The sequence below is a fragment of the Sitophilus oryzae genome, unplaced genomic scaffold (genome assembly GCF_002938485.1).
Source record: "Sitophilus oryzae breed Bouriz unplaced genomic scaffold, Soryzae_2.0 scaffold_1867_pilon_pilon, whole genome shotgun sequence".
Classification (NCBI taxonomy): Eukaryota; Metazoa; Arthropoda; class Insecta; order Coleoptera; family Curculionidae; genus Sitophilus; species Sitophilus oryzae.
Window position 1 is genome coordinate 222531 of NW_022146576.1, and position 23941 is coordinate 246471.

A 23941-nucleotide genomic window follows, 5' to 3' on the forward strand; every position below is an offset into this window, starting at 1 on the left:
ATTCACAGACCGAAAAGAGAGAATAGAAGCTTTCAGAAATGTATGATGGATCACCAACAATGAAGTACTCCAGCGCATGCAGAAACAAAAAGAGAGATACTGAACACCATCAAGGAAAAGAAAAAATGCAATACCTGGGTCTGTGATGATGAGAGGTGGTAGATACGAAATACTGCGCCTCATAATAGAGGGCAAAGTGCAAGGGAAAGATCAGTAGGAAGACGCCAGAACTCATGGCTAAAAGATTTAAGAAGATGGTTTAAACGCTCGTCTGTGAAAATCTTCCGGGGTGCAGTTTCAGAGCCACATTGCCATTTGATCGCCAACCTTCGGCAGGAGAGGGCGTAATACAAAGAATATTTATTTATTTTTGTTGTTTTTGTTTTTAAACTTATGCCAATACCCATAATGAATTTTAAGAAAGTCAAAAATGTTCAGATAAAAAACTTAAAAATGAAACCAAATAATTAAAGTTAATGATTAAACCCACTTAAAGAATTACATTTTCGTGTCCTATGCTTTTCTAAAACACCCTGTATTCTTAAATAAGTATTAAAAGATGTATTTTAGATTATGCTCTTATTGCATCCCTACACAGAGTGTCCCAGAAATAAGTGCAAGTATTTTAACTGGTAGTATAGTTCAACCCCAGAAACACGCCAATGAGGTTTTTCGCGAAAAAATTTGTTTGAAAATTCTTTCTAACACCTCTTAAAATACTTGCGCTTATTTCTGGGACACCTGTATAAGCTACATCCATAAGCTGATTCTTCAGAATTTTTATTCCATAAGATAAATATTTTTAAGCAATTGTTGACAACCCTGTATATAATACTACCGATATATGAGCAAAGAAAAATATTAGAAAAACAGTGTAAAACGACAGTATAAAAATTTAGTTAAGCAACAAATTTATCAGGTTAAGTACAGATTAAAATTGCTAATAATATGAACTTCAAAAAATTCATGGGTTTACATATTTTATTAAAAAAATAAAAAAAAATTAACTGAGCTTATGCCAAACTGAAATTATCATAGTATAGATTTGATCACAAATTCCAAATACTAGGCAAGAACAATTAATTCTTATTTCTAAATACATAATACTATTTTCTTTCTCTTTGTACAATAATTTATTTATATAAAAACTCTATATAAATTACTAAAACATTCTCACAAATAATACCATAACGTATTAAATCATTAAATTTGTTTAAAAGACCATCCTTACTATTACCTTTTTAATGTTCCTTATTATAGTTTTGGTATTTTAAGGCATTTAATTTAAAATTAATAAAACTATATTGAAAAACTTGGCATTTTTGGTGAGTGCAATTATTATGCTTTCACCAATAAATTTGTCACAAAACTAAATTTTAAGTCATCCATCTTTGAGCTTCAGGGACTTTCTCCATTTATATACAGGGTGTACTAACTACTCTTTTAAGTACATTGTTACAAAAGTTTCTTCAATATTTACGATTTCACTATCTTAGATGCTACGCTATAAATTTGTGCATACGGAAGAAATACAAAAAGTTGATAAAATGTGCGAAATATCAAATATGTTCAGTGCGTTCTAGGTTTATTTCTTAAAATATTGGAATGAGCTATCATTTTATATAGATATTAGAGTATATTAGAATATCAGATCTAGCAATAATTAATAAATAGCTATGTAATTAACGTTGAAATTCGATACTTGATTTGCTCTAAGTCTAACAAATTAAAGTAGTAATAAGAAATATTAATTTACAATAAAATTAAAAAAACGCTTATTCCATGGTGTTATACTGGACATTTTTTACTTTAAAATACCTAAATACTCCGTATCCTGTGACAGTTGCTAAAAGCAGCTATAGCTAGCGTTGAGCCCACTGCAATTGGTGCTGTTTCTCCTGTAAAATTAAAACGATAATAAGACGAGGTTAATGAAAACTAAAACATTTTTTAATTTATAAATAATCAATTCATATAATTTTATTATATTATAGTAACTCTAACAAGCGAGGGCGGCTGACTGGTTCGGAAAAATAACCTAGTTTTAAATGAGGCCAAAAACAAATCGTGAAATTTTTTCTTTGAGGAGTGTGCCTGAGGACTGTCGCTTCTCCAGGGAATCTGTCCATTTTAGGGGTTCAGTTGGACAGTGAAATGAGATGGAATGCTCATATTGAGCAACTATGCAAGAAGCTAAGAAGCGCGCCCTTTCGTTCTGCGTAATTTGTCAGGGTACTGTTTCCTGTTGCGTATTGCGGACGGCTTACTACGCTCTTTTTTCATTCTGTAATGTCCCACGCTGTTTTGGCTTGGGGTCACGCACCTCAGTGGCGCAGGGTTTTCGCGCTCAGAGGAGGGCTGTGAGAGTTGTCGGAGGATTGGGCTACAGGGATGATTGCAGGGAAACCTTTAAAATGTTAAATATACTTACTCTCCCAAATCTTTATATATTGGAAAATCTATTATATGTTAAAGCCAATACGGAAAAATATCCCACAAATGCTCAGGACGGCTCTCATGACACTCGTAGGGCGGAGCACCTCAGTATCCCTATACATAGATTAGAAAGGTCTCGAGATGGACCTAGATACTGGGGTGTGAAGTTTTACAAGTTTTACAACTTCCGGATGGGTATAAACTATTGTCCGATAGGGTGTTTAAGGGCAGGGTTCGTGGCTGGTTACTTGAAAATCCACTGTATGACTCGAGGGAGTTTCTTTCAAGTGATATACATATTAATCTCGCTTAATGGAAATTCCTTCTACAACAGAATGTGGGAACTGGAAACTCCCACCCTATGTTTATATTACAATGTATTAACTAGAATATATAACTGTCATTGTATACCCATCTAATATGTATCCTGTGACAGTTGCTAAAGCAGCTATAGCTAGCGTTGAGCCCACTGCAATTGGTGCTGTTTCACTCCTGTAAAATTAAAACGATAATAAGACGAGGTTAATGAAAACTAAAAACATTTTAATTTATAAATAATCAATTCATATAATTTTATTATATTATAGTAACTCCTCTTTGATTTGAATTTAATATGCCTTATATGCGTTAACCAAAAAAGCTTATTTAAGGTAAAAGTCTAATCCAGACCTACATACATTTGCCCAAAAACTATGGTTTTCATACGTCCGAATTCATATGTCCGGGATTTTAAGGTAACCAGGGTAATCCGGCCAGAATTACAAAAAATACCCCAAAAATCTAACAGTAAAAATAACTTAACCTTGTTGAATATTTTAATCGTTATAGTGCAGGATTATTACGTTCATCATATTTTTAACAAGGTGCCAAAAAGTTACTCTAAATAGGGGTTGCCACAGTTGAAAATATTTCGTACTATTTCATACGGGTCCGGCAACAATGCGTCGAACATCTGTAGCTCCTATAATAAAAAATTTAGGAATTTGGTAATAAGTACAAACTTAAAGTATGTATTAGGACTAACTTCTACGTCCCACTAGTCAACTCGCATACCCAAAAACGTTACCGTTTGTTGTCCCTTAATTTCATGATTTTCAATTGTCAGCTAAACTAGAGACGTTTATTTTTACAGTTTATTTCAAAGTTTGATTGATATTTTATTTGGTTTATTTTGTTAGAACGTTCTTAATAATAATCAGAATACTAGATAAAGTAAGAATACGTGAAATGAATATCAATTTTTCTGCGTTTTAGTGTAGGTTGTTTATTCTGTTATACAAGGTGTCGCAGAAATAAGTGCAAGTATTTTAACTGGTAGTATAGTTTAACCCCAGAAACACGCCTATGAGGTTTTTTTCGCAAAAAAAAAAAAATTGGAATTTTTTTTAATTTTTAGTTAAAAAACATAATTGCTAGATACTATGGCAACATAGGTAGTAGATTAAATTTACAAGAAAGAAAATCTAGAAAAGATCCAGTAGTTTGGCAATATTTTAGTAAAAAATAATTTTCTTCAAAAGTAAAATAACTAAGAGAAAATATGTTTAGTTATGTTAGTTGAGATCTACCATTGCACCCCTTAAAATACTTGCACTTTCTGGGACACCCTGTATATATGTCAAAGAAGTAAACAAAAAATCTAATATTTACTAGAGATTGTTTAAAGAAATATGTTTAAATCTCTAGTAAATATCTAATGTATTTTAAAATCACACATCACACAAGACATTTTTTTCTAATATTTTGTACAGGGATATTGGTATTATTTAAACCATCATCTAAAACAGTTCTATTATTATCCCTCAATCAAAGATATTAAGATCAAATTTTCCATTCTTAAAGAAGACAAAGAAAGACACAGTCAAAGTATATTCACCATCATTACTAATATCCTAGCTTACCGTGACTCCTCAAATACTTACACTTGACTCTGGCTCACTTCTTTGATTCAAAGAAGCTTTGATAATTAGGTCAATTACCTTGTCCCACTTGCGCATATGATTTTAAACTCTAAATTGCTAAGCTCTTCTAACTACTCTTTTGCACTAAAATGTTTATTACAAAATTCGCAGGTAAATGCATATAGGTACTTTAGTTTTTAAAGGTGCTATTTCCTCTATCTGATTCGGATGAAATTTTTTGACGTGTTTCCGAAGCACACTAACACCAGTGGCGGCTCGTCAGGGTAGGCAAGGTAGGCGGCGCTACCCTAAGATTTTGGCAGAATTGAAGCGATTTATTAAATTACATTATTTACTAGTAATGTTGCCAATACATAAAGATACTGTTAATACACGAAAGTGTGTTTTAATAATCCATATTATTTTAATATTTGTGGTCTTGTATATTAACACTACCGCTGGCGTACGGTGACCGCTGGCTGTGCCGGTGCGTTAGAAAACAAAATAATTTTGACTGTTGGAGTGCCTTTGTTCACTTGTGTCTAGCCCCAGCAGGTAGTGATGGGTTGTTATTTAACTATCTGTTATTTTATAACAATTATTTATAAATAACATAACGCAACCGTTACTACTTCTAAAAAATAACAGATATAAAATAACGACAGGTAGAGATCGGCCGCTCGTAAAACGTAAAACGAAGTCGGCGCTCTGCACCGTCACGAAATTCTATGCTGCTCGAAGCAATTCCAAAAAACAACTAGTATGGATGGAAACATGTTATTTCGTCAACCATCGATACAGGCGGCGAGACAACGGACAACGGAGTGGGGAATGCGCTTCGGTGAACGTAGCTGCTTCGGTCGAGACCGCTTAAAAATAATAGGATATAAAAGAAGCAGGTTTTTTGAAACAGTTGCGGGCATAACGCCTGGCGGTCGAGATAACAGGAGTGGGAAAGGAAAGCTGCTGCATCGGTCGATTGTCGATGGAGGCTCGCAACGGGTTGGAGAAGCAGTCATTTTAGATACGTTGTTTTTCAACCTGTTACGAGCATAACAGGGCGGTGGTCGAGATAATCGGGAGTGGGAAAGGAACGCCGCTGCATCGGTCGATTGTCGATGGAGGTTCGAAACAGTTTGGAGAATAACGCATCAGTTATTTTAGATAGTACATTGTTTTTCACCTGTTACGAGCATAACGGGCGGAGGTCGAGATATTATGGCGCTGTATGTTTCAGTACTTTGTTATTAAGTTTCAATATTTAGGTATTTATTTATTCTGAAAAATTTTCATAATAATATTTTAAGATTTTTTAAAAATGTATACAGGGTGTTTTGAAAAATCTGGTCATTGATTAATCACGAACCTGCTTAAAGCCCTTGACATAAAAAGCTGATTTTTGGAAAACGGATTGACTTTAGGGTGTAGAGGTTCGATAAGAAGGGATTTTTCGAAACTCAAATTCTAAGAGGGTGAAACCACCCTCAAATATTAGAATATTTTTTATTTAAAAACTGGTGAGTTTCGAAAAAACTCTTAAACACGTATATTTTATTTTGTTGTTTTTCATATTTTGAGATTTTTAAAAAATATATAGGTACAGGGTGTTTCATAAAATATAACCACTGAGTAATCATGATTCTGCTTAAACTGCTTGACCTTTAAAGCTGATTTTTGGCAAATGGATTGACTGTGGGGTGTAGAGATTCGATAAGGGAGGGTTTCTCGAATCTCAAATTCCAAGAGGGTGAAAACGCCTCTCAAATATTACAATATTTGTTATTTAAAAAACGGTTAGTCTTTCGGGAAAACGATTGGACACGCATAATTTATTTTGTTCTTTTACAAATTTTGAAATTTTTAAAAAATAATACAGGGTGTTCCAAAAAGTTGAGTAGGTAATTGATTAACCACGATTCTGCTTAAACTGCTCGACGTTTAAAGCTTATTTTTGGCAAATGTGAGAAAATTTTATCCAGTTTGTATGTTAATGGAAATTCTTGCTTTGCTTTATCATCACCATTACAAATTAATAATTCGACGCGAACGAAGTGGCGGGTACATGCTAGTTTAAGTGTAAAATTAATTCGAACTCTAGTGTGTAGTTGATTTACTTATGAAGAATATACTACACATTTTGTTATATTGCTATTTTTTGACCGCAAATGGTAAAATCATACTAAGAGCTTCTCGCCCGTCAAGTGAGATGCACCCTGTACACTGCTACGCAATTCAGGATCTACGCGGATCGAGGGGCAGGGCGTAGGTAGATCGGAATGTATAGGTATAGACGAGTGGCGGCATTTTGGCTTTTTTATATCGCAATTTGTAAACAGCGCTTATTTGTAAACAACCCCCGTTTTTAGAGAGGTATTTTAGATAACAATCGATATTTAGAAATGTTTTGACACCCTGGAAATATTACCACCGAGCACGTCATTGTTGCAACTTGCAACTGCGTTAATACGCCTGGCGGTGACCGCCTCATACTTTCAGATATTTAGCAGTAAAATAAAGAAACCTGTTATTTTTAAGCTGTTATTTTAAGCTGTTTTTTATAAATAACTATAACAGTTTCAACTGTTATCTAATCCAGCCCATCACTACCAGCAGGCAACTATTAAACCCGACCAATAATGTTAGAGTTTTTGACAAACACAAATGAATTAACACCCTCCAATTAACCACGCTAACCAACCTGATTGGTCAAGCTTAATAGTTGCCTGCTAGGGCTAGACACTTCTCCTTTGTTCGGCCATTTCTACATCGCGTACTATCAGAGTCGATGCACGACGTACGGCAGTCTTCTGTCTCTATCTAACTCATCGTGCGATAGAGACGCGACGTAAGTCGGAGTTGTGTATCATATTAAGGCAGGGCTTAGGCGAAATCTCCGGTCGCCTTCTTCGCCTTCGCATGAAGTCGTGGAGGCTCGGTAGGCTTAGATGTTAAGGGGATATTCCGGATATTTCATAAAGAGATATATCATATTTCGTTAAGAGGATATTTCACATGATTTATTATACATATATCACATGATTTATTATACATATTTAATATAAAACTTTTATATGAAAATTCAAAAAACGTTTAAAGCAAATTGGAAACATTTTTCGGGCTTGTCCGAGATTATTAAAAATGATATAACCGGTTGTATTTTAGAACACGCCACAGAAATAAAAGAATCCGAAATAAAAAGCGCGTTATTTTATTCGGTGCAAGAAGACGATACAACAGATATTACATACATTTACAAACTGGGCTAGAGTATTATGTAAATTGGGGGAGAGGAAGGGCAAATAGACGCAACTAAAATTTTGTTGCCTACCCAGTCACACGGGTCACGAGCCGCCATTGACTAAAAAACACAAAACTGCGATTACATTCGCAGCAAACACTGCTATTAGAAATACTGGTATTCATTTCACTTATTTATTATGTATCCTGTGACAGTTGCTAAAGCAGCTATAGCTAGCGTTGAGCCCACTGCAATTGGTGCTGTTTCACTCCTGTAAAATTAAAACGATAATAAGACGAGGTTAATGAAAACTAAAAACATTTTAATTTATAAATAATCAATTCATATAATTTTATTATATTATAGTAACTCCTCTTTGATTTGAATTTAATATGCCTTATATGCGTTAACCAAAAAAGCTTATTTAAGGTAAAAGTCTAATCCAGACCTACATACATTTGCCCAAAAACTATGGTTTTCATACGTCCGAATTCATATGTCCGGGATTTACAACCAGGGTAATCCGGGCCAGAATTACAAAAATACCCCAAAATCTAACAGTAAGAAAACTTAACCTTGTTAAATATTTTAATCGTTATAGTGCAGGATTATTACGTTCATCATATTTTCAATCAAAACCTAATTTTAAAAAAAAAAAAAAAAAAAAGTTGAAAATATTTCGTACTATTTCATACGGGTCCGGCAACAATGCGTCGAACATCTGTAGCTCCCATAATAAAAAATTTAGGAATTTGGTAATAAGTACAAACTTAAAGCATGTATTAGGACTAACTTCTACGTCCCACTAGTCAACTCGCATACCCAAAAATGTTGCCGTTTGTTGTCCCTTAATTTCATGATTTTCAATTGTCAGCTAAACTAGAGACGTTTTATTTCTACAGTTTATTTCAAAGTTTGATTGATATTTTATTTGGTTTATTTGTTAGAACGTTCTTAATAATAATCAGAATACTAGATAAAGTAAGAATACGTGAAATGAATATCAATTTTTCTGCGTTTTAGTGTAGGTTGTTTATTCTCTGTTATACATGGTGTTCCAGAAATAAGTAAGTATTTTAACTGGTAGTATAGTTTAACCCCAGAAACACGCCTATGAGGTTTTTTTCGCAAAAAAAAAAAAATTGGAATTTTTTTAATTTTTAGTTAAAACATAATTGCTAGATACTATGGCAACATAGGTAGTAGATTAAATTTACAAGAAAGAAAATCTAGAAAGATCCAGTAGTTTGGCAATATTTTAGTAAAAAAATAATTTTCTTCAAAAGTAAAATAACTAAGAGAAAATATGTTTAGTTATGTTAGTTGAGATCTACCATTGCACCCCTTAAAACACGTTTGCACTCTTTGGGACAATTGTATGTCAAAGAAGTAAACAATCTAATATTTAATAATGTTAAAGAAATATGTTTAAATCTCTAGTAAATATCTAATGTATTTTAAAATCACACATCACACAAGACATTTTTTTCTAATATTTTGTACAGGGATATTGGTATTATTTAAACCATCATCTAAAACAGTTCTATTATTATCCCTCAATCAAAGATATTAAGATCAAATTTTCCATTCTAAAGAAGACAAAGAAAGACACAGTCAAAGTATATTCACCATCATTACTAATATCCTAGCTTACCGTGACTCCTCAAATACTTACACTTGACTCTGGCTCACTTCTTTGATTCAAAGAAGCTTTGATAATTAGGTCAATTACCTTGTCCCACTTGCGCATATGATTTAAACTCTAAATTGTTAAGTTTTTCTAACTACTTCCATTTAAAAAAAAAAAAAAAATGTTTATTACAAAATTATTGAATAAAAAAAAAAAAAAAACTTTTTAGTTTTTAAAGGTGCTATTTCATCTATCTGATTCGGATGAAATTTTTTGACGTGTTTCCGAAGCACACTAACACCAGTGGCGGCTCGTCAGGGTAGGCAAGGTAGGCGGCGCTACCCTAAGATTTTGGCAGAATTGAAGCGATTTATTAAATTACATTATTTTACTAGTACGTTAATATGGTAAAGATATTGTTAATACACGAAAGTGTGTTTTTTAATCATTATTTAATATTGTGGTCTTGTATATTAACACTACCGCTGGCGTATGGTGACCGCTGGCTGTGCCGGTGCGCGTTAGAAAAACAAAAATAATTTTGACTGTTGGAGTGCCTTTGTTCACTTGTGTCTAGCCCCAGCAGGTAGTGATGGGTTGTTATTTAACTATCTGTTATTTTATAACAATTATTTATAAATAACATAACGCAAACTGTTACTACTTAAAAAATAACAGATATAAAAAATAACGATAGGAGATCGGCCGCTCGTAAAACGTAAAACGAAGTCGCTCTGCATCGTCACGAAATTCTATGCTGCTCGAAGCAATTCCAAAAACAACTAGTATGGATGGAAACATGTTATTTCGTCAACCATCGATACAGGCGGCGAGACAACGGACAACGGAGTGGGGAATGCGCTTCGGTGAACGTAGCTGCTTCGGTCGAGACCGCTTAAAAATAATAATAGGATATAAAAAGAAGCAGGTTTTTTGAAACAGTGGCGGGCATAACGCCTGGCGGCTGGCGGTCGAGATAACAGGAGGGGGAAAGGAAAGCTGCTGCATCGGTCGATTGTCGATGGAGGCTCGCAACGGGTTGAGAAGCAGTCATTTTAGATACGTTGTTTTTCAACCTGTTACGAGCATAACAGGCAGCGGTCGAGATAATCGGAGAGGGAAAGGAACGCTGCTGCATCGGTCGATTGTCGATGGAGGTTCGAAACAGTTTGGAGAATAACGCATCAGTTATTTTAGATAGTACATTGTTTTTCAACCTGCTACGAGCATAACGGGCGGAGGTCGAGACATTATGGCGCTGTATCTTTCAGTACTTACTCTTAAGTTTAATATTTAGTATTTATTTATTCTGAAAAATTTTCAGAATAATATTTTAAGATTTTTAAAATGTATACAGTGTTTTAGAAAAATTCAATGTTGATTAACGATCCTGTAGCCTCTTGATGTAAAAGCTGATTTCTGGAAACGATTGACTTTAGTAGAGGTTCGATAAGAAGGGATTTTTGAAACTCGAATTTAAGGGGGTGAAACTACCAAATATTAGAATATTATTTAAAACTGTGAGTTTTTTCGAAAACTCTTAAAACACGTATATTTTATTATCTTGTTTTACATATATTCAGATTTTTTAAAAAATATATACAGGGTATTTCATAAAAATAGACATTGAGTAATCACTATTCTGCTTAAACTGCTTGACGTTTAAAGCTGATTTTTGGCAAACGGAATGACTGTGGGGTTGAGGTTCGATATGGAGGGCTTCGAATCTCAAATTCCAACAGGGTGAAAACGCCCTCAAATATTACAATATTTTGTTATTTAAAAAACGGTTAGTCTTTCGGGAAAACGCCTGACACGCATAATTTATTTTGTTTTTTACATATAAAAAAAAAATTTTTTCAAAAAATCATGCTAGTTATGTGGCTTTAAAAAGCTGTTGATTAATCGCGATTCTGTTTAAACTGCTCGACGTTTAAAGGTTATTTTGGCACATGTGAGAAAAAATTTTATCCAGTCTGTATGTTAATGGAAATTCTTGTTTTGCTTTATCATCACCATTAGAAATTATTAATTCGATACGAACGAAGTCGCGGGTACACGCTAGTTTAAGTTTAAAATAAATTCGAACTCTAGTGTGAAGTTATGAAGAATATACTACACATTTTCTTATATTGTTATTTTTTGACCGCAAATGGGAAAATCATAACTAAGAGCTTCTCGCCCGTCGAGTAAGATGCACCCTGTACACTACTACTCAATTCAGGATCTACGCGGATCGAGGGGCGGTAGATCGGAATGTATAGGTATGAGTGGCGGAATTTCTTGGCTTTATATCAAAATTTGTAAATAGCGCTTATTTGTAAACAACCACCGTTTTTAGAGAGGTATTTTAGATAACAATCGATATTTAGAAATGTTTTGACACCCTGAAATATTACCACCGAGCACGTCATTGTTGCAACTTGCAACTGCGCTAATACGCCTGGCGGTGACCGCCTCATACTTTCAGATATTTAGCAGTAAAATAAAGAAACCTGTTATTTTTAAGCTGTTATTTTGTTGTTTTTATAAATAACTATGAACAGTTTCAATTGTTATTCAATCCCAGCCCATCACTACCAACTATTGAACCCGACCAATAATGTTAGAGTTTTTGACAAACACAAATGAATTAACACTCTCCAATTAACCACGCTAACCAACCTGATTGGTCAAGCTTAATAGTTGAATGCTAGGGCTAGACACTTCTCCTTTGTTCGGCCATTTCTACATCGCGTACTATCAGAGTCGATGCACGACGTACGGCAGTCTTCTGTCTCTATCTAACTCATCGTGCGATAGAGACGCGACGTAAGTCGGAGTTGTATCATACTAAGGCGGGACTTAGGCGAAATCTCCGGTCGCCTTCTTCGCCTTCGCATGAAGTCGTGGAGGCTCGGTAGGCTTAGATGTTAAGGGATATTCCGGATATTTCATAAAGAGATATATCACATTTCGTTAAGAGGATATTTCACATGATTTATTATACATATATCACATGATTTATTATACATATTTAATATAAAAACTTTTATATGAAAATTCAAAAACGTTTAAAGCAAATTGGAAACATTTTTCGGCTTGTCCGAGATTATTAAAATGATATAACCGGTTGTATTTTAGAACACGCCACAGAAATAAAAGAATCCGAAATAAAAGAGTGCGTTATTTTATTCGGTGCAAGAAGACGATATAAATAGATATTACATCATTTGCCAAACTGGGCTTATTATGTAAATTGGGGGAGAGGAAGGGCAAATAGACGCACCAAATTTTGTTGCCTACCCAGTCACACGGGTCACGAGCCGCCATTGACTAAAAAACACAAAACTGCGATTACATTCGCAGCAAACACTGCTATTAGAAATACTGGTATTCATTTCACTTATTTATTAACCAAATAAAGTATATGGGGAATGTCATCGATGTTCATTTCCAAGATCATACGGTATATGTCATTGTTGGATATGCGAGTTGACTAGTGGGATGTAGAAGCTAGTTGTATTTAGGATGTATTTCTGGAAAAAAATTCAACTCCTACATGGTGGCTTAAAAAAGTGTGAGTGCATCAGGATATTTTTTTTAAATAGTGGAACCCTGTATATTACTGCATTTTTGACTTCCTTTCTGACTACTTTACATAATCTTTAGATATTATTAAATATGTTTTCAAAGTTTCAGAAATATTAATAAGTAAATAAAAAAATATTTTTTTAGCCTTTTTAAAAATACAAGAAATGTTCTGAAATCAAAACTATACTAGGTATTTACTATAGTTGGTCCCTGTACTTACTTTGATATAAATATTATAATCTTAAATCATACAGGGTGTTCAAAATTCTATGCCAAAATTTCTAAAATATAAAATAGTATTTCTTTTCGTTTTTTTTTAAATGGAACCGCTAAAAATTCTAAAATGCTTTAAATACAAAAAATGTTCATTTTTTATTTATCCAACTACAAAGAAATAATGTTCTGCTGCACTATTTCATGGACTGTAACAATATAATATTTTATAGCGCTAACTAGCTGTTTATTATGGCCAAAACTTGCCTAAAGCTCCTTTGAGATTTACACTCGAACGGCGTAGAGAAATTTTCATCGCGGATATAAAAGCTCGGACCTGAAGCAGCCTCAGGAGTAGCGATCCATGCACATTTTTCGGAGGATGATCGGCCTCGTCGGTTTCCAAAGGAATACTCACGCGAGGGCACAAGTAAGATTTGCCCACCGGGGTGGGTATCAACATTTTACTGCTGTAGAGTTTAAGAGTATTATCTAAAAAGGAAGAATAGTTGTAAAAATATGTTCTGGAAATAATGACAAACTTCAATTTAGGCGTCTGAATAGAACAGTAGAAAAAGTCTGTCCAAAGGGTCAGGGAATATTTTATTAAACGATCAAAATAAAATCAGTTCACCTTTAAAAAATCTAATTTACCTGTGAAAGAGATAGACAACAACTGTCACTATCATGTATCTTTTCGGGGTTAAGTCACCCCAGTTTTTTTACAGTTAAAGAAATCAGATACCTTATGCAAGAATAAATTACACAAAAAAGATATTAAACTGGTAAAGTTCATATTTTAATCGACCCTTATACTAGATCAGAAGAATTAAGGAGTAAGAACTAATGAAATAAAATCATATTATAGAGTGTTCGCACTTCTATGTTACTTAGACTACTATTACACTCTCAAATTTCTTTGTCTGGGGATTTTAATTAACAAATGTTTTATGTAGAATTAGACAGTGTAATGTGTGGATTTATAAAAAAATTGTATATTAACACTGACAAATTTTTCTAAATATATTTTATAAAAAGATCTTGACAAAGAAATTTTGCGTTTAATACCTGGGCATTAGTATACCTATATTATGTGCCAAATGATCGAAAAACGAGTACCAAAGACGGCTAGAATGACAAATGATGATAACGCGGCGAAGTCAAGCCTCAGTACGTCAATTTCTGTCGGTCATTGTTGGTATTGTGCTTCCCGAGCCGTTTTTGATGTCGTTTTTTTTTGATTACACAGGTGGCACCTATCATACGCCGCGGATGCCCCAAGGAGAAGTTCTAGAAGCCAGGCTGAAATGAAATTCTCAGGAGCATATATAGGCTAATTCAGAGCACTTTTTAAAATATTAAGAGTTCTACAGGGTGTCCCCAAAAAAGTTACATATCACCAGGTTTTTGGTAACGAAACACCCATAGTATATATATGATTTTCGAATTCTGGGAGAAAAATAAAGATGAGTTTTATAAGAGAAGTATATGACTAAAATGTGGTTTTTTGACAATATAACATTTTCTAGAAATAAAGAACAATTTTTTAAATTGAAAAAAATATTTTTTTTGTACAAAATTTTCTGTATCTATTAAAGCTACCTTGATTTGAATTTCCCGTAGTACCTAATATGTAGTTAAATTAACTATTGTACGTACTTTAAATCAAATTAAATTTGATCCAGCAAAGTTTGGTATGGCTGTGTTTATAACTATTAGTGGGTAAAATGAATTTCTACATATATTACGAATTTTTTTGGAACTGTAGTTTCGGAGATATTCATTTAATCGGACATTTTTAAAAAAATAATTTCTATTTTTTCAGACCATTAGAGACAGAGTTTACCAAAATGCTTTTTATAACTACTAGTGGGTAAAATGAATTTCTAGATATATTAATAGCTTTTTTTAAACTTTAAAGCTTCAGAGATATCATTTAATCGGACATTTTTAAAAATTAATTTTATTTTTCAGAAACTATTAGAGACAGAGTTTACCAAAATGCTTTTATAACTACTAGTGGGTAAATGAATTTCTAGATATATTACGAATTTTTGGAACTTAGTTTTGGAGATAATTTAATCGGACCTTTGAAAAATTTATTTTTATTTTTTAGAAATCCATGGAGACAGAGTTTACCAAAAATGCTTTTTATAACTACTAGTGGGTAAATTAATTTCTAGATATATTACGAATTTTTTTTGGAACTTTAGTTTCGGAGATATTCATTTAATCGGACATTTTTAAAAAAATAATTTTATTTTCTAGAAACTATTAGAGACAGAGTTTACAAAAAAAAAAAAATGCTTTTTTATATCTACTAGTGGGTAAATTAATTTGTAGATATATTACGACTTTCTTGGAACTTTAGTTGGGAGATATTAATTTAATCGTGATGTTTTAAAAAATTAATTTATTTTTTCAGAAACTATTATAGAGCTACTAAAAATGCTTTTTATAACTACTAGTGCAGGCTGAGACAAAAATTAATATTCAACATTGGTCACCTTTAAAAAGCATGTTACTTTCTTATTTAAAGGAACACCCAGTATATTATTCCGATATTCAATGAGAAATTCATGTCTATTCAAAATACTATTAAGGTTGCCTACCTCACACACACACAATGATTTTCCTAGATATTTTCTAGATTAAAAATTTATATAGAAAAAAAAAAAAATTATTTGATAAAATCTAGGTGGCTGGTGATATGTCTGACGATACTTCAACATAGCTGTCTAATTAGTCTAACTTTAACAACCAGTTATAATTTTGTGTCAGTTAAAACAAAAAAAATCTCAGAAATATGCCAAAAATGCAAACTTATCCTACATCAGAAAGGATTGATATGAATCTAGGTGAATACAGTGTGCATTGTGCATACACAAATTAATAGAATACTTAAATGCCCCTGATTTTATCTAGTCGGGTTTTTTTTATGGGGATATATGTTAAAGACAGTTTTTACAAAACTCGACCAACTAATGTCGACAACATGAGAGAAATTATAGTAGCTGCTTTTCGAGGTAGAACTCACATATGCTCTCTAAAATGAAAAGATCCTCATAAAAAGACAATAATTTTGTGCAGTTAACAAGAAAAGAAGCATTTTGAGCATTTTATTTTTTTTTTTTTTTTTTTTTTTTTTTTTTTTTTTTTTTAGTTTTAATTCTGTAGTTAATTAAAATATGGTTTAAACGTATCTGTTTATTACACTTGAGTATTTTACTTACACCTTTAATTTTTGTTAAATTAACAAAAGGTATATCATACAGCCACCCAAATTTTTCAATAATAAAGATTTACTGACGCAAAATCATAAATTAAAATATCTGTGGAAATCATTGTGTGAGGGATAGGCAACCTTGATCAATATTTTGAAGATATATAATTTCCTATTGAACACCCAAAATATACTGGGTGTTCCATTTAAAATAAAGGAGAATCATTGCATTTTAAAAGGATGTTAATGTTCCATATTAATTTTGTCTCACCCTGTATAACTTTTTTCGGTCAAATTTTGGTTTAACATACAATGGTTACTGTAATTCAATATCAGGCTATACAAAGTCAACTAAAATTTAGGTAGCTGTTATCACTTAAAATTTATTCTCAGCTTATAAATGTGAAATATGTCAAAATCCTTAGATTTTAGGTATATGCTTCTTTAATAAACTCACATTTATTTTTTCCTAGAATCTGAAAAAAAACAATTGAATATATAGGGGTGTTCCATTAGAAAAAACGAGGAAAAACACAACTTTGATGTGTAACTTTTTGGGGGCACCCTGTATAATTCTGTATATTTTATAAAATGCTTTCAGTTAACCTTAACATATGCTAAAGCCGAAATTTCATTTCGATATAAACTACCGTTCTACTTGAGCTTGCGGCGTATGAGAGGCGCCACCCTTGTATATACGTTTTATAATGAAATACCGTTTTAAATAAATAAGATTATTCAATTATGTTATATACCTCGAGTTTTGATTCCATTAAATTTATCATTATCGATAATGCTTACTGTTAGTTCGACATTGGACAAGTACCAGTGATCTCCACCAGGAGTCTAAAAAAATTAAATAAACATTAGAACTATAGTATACTAGAACATAAATACTAGACAATAAAAAAAGTTAAAATAAATTTCTGGTAAGTACCTATAAAAATAATATTTTCTTTCATATCTAAATCTATTAATATACAAACCTTATCAAATGTTAGCGCTAAACTATAACCAGTCCATCCTATATTCATCTTAACAGTATCTTCTTTGGCACAGTTTCCAGTAACCATAGCGTTTTCTGGGATAAAGGAATCGGCTTGTTCTTCCAGTCCATGAAGTAGAAAGTTAACCTGTAATCAACACTTGTCAATTCAGAAATCTAGGACAAAACAGGACAAGTATTCATTAAATCGTAATACCGGGTCCAGACCACGGCGACAAAAAAAAGTAAACACGATTTTGAGACAAAAACAAGACAAACATGCGACAAAAAAATGGGGACCCTGGCACACAAAACTTGAGACAAATTGTCCACACCGCAAGGACAAAAGTACAACAAACTCAAAATTGCGAATGAGTTTCATTAACCATATGTGATTTCACTGGTCTCCTACTGCTGGCAGCAGCGCCGACAACTTGTCGTCAAATATACGAACAAAACATGACACTTTGATCTTTACCAATACGAGACGGGACATTGAAAAGTCCCCGAATTTTGAAACAAACAAAAATGAGACAAAATGTCGCAGAAATGCTGTCTGCTTGGTCTGACCCGCATAACATTGCATGACGAGTTAATCTTACTGCGGTTAGTAACTGTTTTAATATTATCTTCTAAAGTGTTAATATAGCATACCTAAATGTCTACCTAAATTGGCTATATTATTTTGTGTCATAAAATGTGTGGATATATCGAAAAAATGCAATTTTTAAATTTAAACAAATTTATATTTATTTTCAGCTATTATATTTTTAGATAATACAGAAATATCCTAAATTTTTACAAAAAAAAAAAAAAACTTTGATATTTTATATTAGAAACAATATTTTTATGTTTTCTAATCTAAATTATTATTAACATTTTCTTGCTAGCGCCAAGAATAAAATAAAATTTTAAATATTAAAAAACCAATCATCTCTATTATCAAAATCAAATCTCCTACATATATATAGCTGATATGTAAATAATAAAATACAGAGAAAACAGTATTGCAAAAACTTAAACATATTTTCAACTTTTGTTAAAAAATGTATAAACAACAACTAAAAATAAAACCAGAAATATTTGGATAAATCACGTTTGTTCTATTCTATTTTTATGTCCACCTACACCAATATGACCTATTTTTTAGTATATTCAATATAAAACTAAAAAACTGTTTGGTGGTCGAAAATACCATATTTCAGTTAACAATAAAAAGGACTGAAAATTGAGCAATAAAAAAGATTGAAATGCTCAGCATGTAAAAACCATACCATATTGTGGTACTGATGCTTCCAAACCAAAGCAGGCACAGGGATAGATTATTTGGGTCGAAACCTAAATACTACGAACCAATTGGCACCTACCCCAGCATCCAAATCTACGCTAGAGAAAGCTGACAATTTATCCTAGATAGAAACTTTCGAAATCATGAAATAGCCATCTTATCCGATAGTAAAGCAACATTAAAAGCGATCAACTCAGTAAACTACCACCAAAGTTGGTCAAAGAATGTCTATAGAGAAGAATAAATTAGGGGAAGAAAATAAAGTTCTTCCATTGAGCCGTCACCAAGGATAGAAAAGGAAATGAACAAGCAAACGATCTGGCTAGAAAAAGGGCGAACACTCCCACCAACTGGACCAGAACCGTTCTGCTTCCTATGGAAACCAACTTAAAGGAAATTGAAGAATCTGGGAAACTCCATCCGTAACCTGAATCATCCCATGTTAAGTCACTCAAAAAAGTTCTCAAAATCCATCGACGAAAATCAAAGATTTTCCCTTGATTTAAGTAAAACACCCGGATTGTTACGGGTTTGTAACAGGGCACTCAGGTCTCCTCAACGAAATTACAGATTGAAGCTGAGAATCAACGGCGAATGCAGATTCTGTGGAGGAAAATGGGAAACATCAGAACACCACAAACACCTCCGAAACGACAACCATTAGTGCTATAAACTTTGGTACGGCTGATGTCGAAGATGGAGAGGTGACCTCTGTGGAGCCGTCAGATACACGCTTTTGTCAAAATGAGATTGTATGATGAGTTATAACTCGTTCCAACTCAAGAAATGGGAACACATAATAGTGACCTGTAAGGTCGTGGTGATTAACACCTTCTCCTAACTATCTTCTAAAGCATTTTATCAGTGACAAAGAGATCATAATACCAATATATTCAGGACAGAAAGAAATCAACAAACTACACCACGATATCCCCTACAGAAGAACATATATGAAGTAATCAATATTAAGCACAATATACAATGGTCGGAACCCAATTTTTAAAATAACATTAGAATCAAGAACATGTAGATGTCTCGCATCAGCGTCATAAAGGAGTTGGCACTATATTGATTTTGTTCTGTTCCATTCCATTTAATATATGCCCAGTACCCTACTCGGGTAGAAGTCGATGAACTGACAATACAAGGATCATCGGTAATCTATGAATGGTCCAGAGTCAGTACTGGGAATACCCAAATGTATAACCCATAGTGCAGTAAAACTCTGGAATAGAGAAAAGCAAACCGTCCAGAGAAACAGACAGGGGCACAGGCGCAGCAAGGCCTTCATATATTGACTTAATTCTAAAACCAAAAAAGAACTGGTAATGCTCAGCAGGGATAAAGTGCAGATCACAATAGGTCTCTTGACAGGACAGATGGCTGTCAATATAGCTGGTAATATATTAACTGTTTTTATATTTTTTTAGCTTTAAACCTAAGGATCTTGGGACATTCTTTGCCAAGGATTTTTCCGTATCTCTACTTTAAAGACTGATGGGTGATTTTGAGCAATTGAAAGCAAGTTATACAAGGTAAATTATATTATTGAACTATTATTAGCCTACATTAATTTTCTACAAGATGAACAGAAATGCGTAATTACATATCACATAGGTACATAGAGGTCATAGCAATAATGCTATAAATCTATGTATGTAGATTATTTAAAACACAAATGAGGTATTAGATGTATATGTATCATATTTTTTATTCATTTTATTTTCATTCAAGTCCTGTTGATTTAATTTACAAAAGTCGTATGTACTTATATTTATGTTTTTTACATATTTTTTGATTCCAGGTTTTGGGTGGGTTCCGGTTGCCTTTTCCTGCTTCCAGTTATTTAAGTTTTATGCCCGTAGTTGTGGAAACATTTATTTACCTTCAAGTTTCTGTAAGTCAATGCACTGTTACTTTACTAATTCACTTTAACACAGCATCTCTGATGTTATTTAAATATTTGATACGGATGGGTTTTAGTTTATATGTTTATAGCTCTTTAATTGTGTTGGTTTGCATATTTACATTGTTCTAAATTCCAAATAAATATTTTTGAGTAATTTTTGTTGTATTATTTAATACTAGAAAGAGTAAGTATATTAACCCTCATTTAAACCTCCTGAACAGCCCGCCATTAAAACCGTTCGGAAATAAATTTCTATAAATTTAATTGTTATGGTCATGTCAGCCGCCATATCTGAAAATTAGTTACCCAGGCAGCCACGCTGTTTCCATAATTTAACATTGACTTGACACTTCTTCTTGTATTTATTATTTTATACTTTCAAACTCACTGCTATCGTCCAGGGAATGCTAGCATTTACTAGTAAAAGTTGATTTCAAGAATAGGTGTCGGACTTTTACTGGCGTAGTCTTAGCATATCAGTGAATGTGAGCTTTTACTAGTAATTGTTAACAATCACTGATTTCCAACTTTTACTGTAACATATAGATTTCCCACTTAGTCTTACCTCAACAACGCCGTCTGTCTTCAGCAAAATACATGTAGCGTCGGTATTCCGATTAATGAATCTATAAAGAGCAGCGCCGCTATCATCCTTCGGTGCTTTGGTTGTTGTCGTGAGGATTTCGACAGTGGGCCTCCTGGGTCGTGAGGTCCCCTTATTGACATTTAGTGATTCCGTAAAAGTAAATAGGACCAGAACTAGAAGATAAATAATAAATTAATAGTTTTTAGAAATTCTTATCTACTTTATTTCTATTTGAGTTCATGAATTTAAATCTAATAAATATCTTTCAATTCTAAATAAAAAATAAAAATAATAAAGTTTGCAAAAAATGTCATAAAATTTAGGTGAAAGAATAGTAGTAGGTAGACGAGATCCACTCACATATACCGGGTGCGTCTCAAAAGTGGCTCACCTCTATAACTTTTTTATTTTTTCAGATAAAAAAACGAGATTTGGTATATTAGTATATGACGTAAATTGGGATTGATTGACGCATTCAATTGTTTTTAGTCACTTCCCCTTTCACGGGAAATGACGGTATTCGGTACTTTTTTACTTTATTCGATAACAAATTACACTCTGAATAGAATGACATATCATATGTCAACTTTTGATATTTTCGCTTTAAAAAAAATCGTATTTTAAATTTCAATCTAGAGTGCCATGGTTGTGTCAAAAACACGAATTTTTATTCAAGGAGTCTTGGAAAAATAGATTTGATCGTCTAATGTTTTTCGTGTCTTGTCCTGGGCGGTTGAAAAATGCACAAATCGTATTTTTAACCATATCTCAATTATTTCAAATGGAACGAGGGTGGCTCATTAGCATAATTGGAAAAAGCATTTATTTACGAATAATTTGATACCACACACTTTGTATTTCGAGTCAAATTTTCGTTACGAACCGCAAGTTATAATTTCAAATACACCATATGCAAAACGTCAAAAATTGACATATGATATGTCATTCTATTCAGACTGCCATTTTTTTATCGAATAAAGTAAAAAAATACCGAGGGTACCATTTAAAAATCAAAACGTGTAGTTATTTCCGGTGAAAAAGGAAGTGACTAAAAACAATTGAATACGTCAATCAATCCTAATTTATGTCATATATTAACATACCGAATCTCGTTTTGTTATCTAAAAAAATAAAAAAATTATAGGGGTGAGTCGCTTTTGAGATACACCCGGTATATATCGTCCGTCATACAGTGTCACAGATAACTTGTGATTAATAGTGAAATTAGAAAATAGTTTCTGCTTTAACTAATATTAAAAATTACATAAGAGATCTGTCAAATTAAAAGTAGTGCTAGCTACTTACAGCTAAAAATAAAAAAGAAACAAACTATTTTAGAAACTTTTTTTTCGAATAGGCACTTTTAAAATTCGTCCAATAAAGTCATTTTTTTACCATGTATTACTTTAAATGTCAAATTTGACAGATATCCAACAGGTTTATTTTATTATGTCATTTTTAATCTACTTCACTATTTCAATCTGATTTCAAAACAAAATCTAACGCCATAGTCAAATTTTGTCTAATCTCATCGGTTCGAAACGTCGAGAGCGTCATCCTGTAGGCCATCCCTAATTATACCGAAATCAACCCACATGTTTCTTCAATATCAAATCCTTAGTCCCACTCTGATGAAGATGTAAACGAAACGTCGTATCCAAATTTGCTGGGTGGGTTGGGATCGACGTTGTTCGCGATCGGACGACGTCAACTTTTGACGTTTCTTACGTCAAAACTAACTGTCACAGTGACACGTGTCGTACACGGTCAAGTTGGCCTTGGTCCAATCTATCGACATACCAAATTTCATTTAAATCGGACGATATTTTAATTTGATTCATTGACGATGGGGTTTCGTAATGCACGAAACTTCGTCAAAATATCATTAAAAGATCACATAGGGCCCGAGTTACGACGCTCCAAAGAACAATCTCAAAATCTCATCTCTTCCTCAGTGACTTACCACTTTCTTTCTCGCTAGCTCGTGTGTCAAGGCCGTGTCGTGTCACAGCCTTGAATTTTTACTCACATCGCGTGTAAAGTTTCGCTTCAAAAAAATTCCATATGATGGAATGGATTCTATGAATAGGTACCGTATGATTAAAACAGGGGCGTACCGAAAAAAAAAACGGTTCTAAAAAAAATTTCTTCCTTCTCGTAGCCAAGTTGAAGTTTTTAAGCGCATATACATATTAATAACAACAATAATTTATTTATTAAATAAATGCCAATTTAAATTGGAAATCACACTTCCCTGCAATGATTTTGACTTTTAACAAATTTTCAATATCAATCTTATACCTATTTTATAACGAGTAGATGTTTATCATTGGTTTGAGTTTGCAAAGATCTGTTAATGTTACAGCAAAGGTTATAGTTCATATGAATAAAATATTAACATATATACGAACTTTGTATAATTATTTGAGCGCATTCTGTGTTTTTTCAGCTCTTATTAGGCTGGTGAAAGGACGGAAACCCTCAAGGTAGTAACACTTAAAAACTACAGAATATATATAGCCTTTAAGCTAATAATAAACAATAAAAGTTTCTAAAATATTCAAAAATTAAGTTAAATATGGAAAATACATCTAATAATATTAACGATTTTATGTACGATATTTAAACATGAAAATTTAACAGTTCGTAACTTACATTTTTGTCTTAATCTTTAAACATTTATTTTTGTACATATCATTTGTTCAAACAGGAAAACATCTATATTACTGGTATTGTTCACAGATATTTTATATATTATTCACATGTAATTAAAATTATATGTAAACGATTAATTTAATTTATACAGGGTGTTTACCACATACGACAAGGAGTATTGTAGCTAAACGATTAGATTTTTACAAATTTTAAGTTTTAGGTTCATTGAAGGACTATTAGAGCTACAATTTAGAAATAATTTTACAAGATACAGACTGTCCCAAATAAGTAAAAAAGCTATAGT

At 32.7% G+C, this 23941-nt stretch overlaps 1 protein-coding gene across 1 annotated transcript; it reads right to left on the reverse strand.

Annotated features, from left to right (window-relative positions):
• Window positions 1-1775: 1775 nt before the first annotated feature.
• LOC115883278 lies at window positions 1776-21155 on the reverse strand (the record flags this gene model as incomplete). The annotated part of the gene is made up of 6 exons (XM_030901610.1): window positions 1776-1856; window positions 7804-7846; window positions 13255-13483; window positions 16970-17060; window positions 17201-17347; window positions 20962-21155. Coding segments are annotated over 6 exons (785 nt in total), but the record flags the coding sequence as incomplete, so codon positions are not given.
• Between the last annotated feature and the right edge of the window lie 2786 nt (window positions 21156-23941).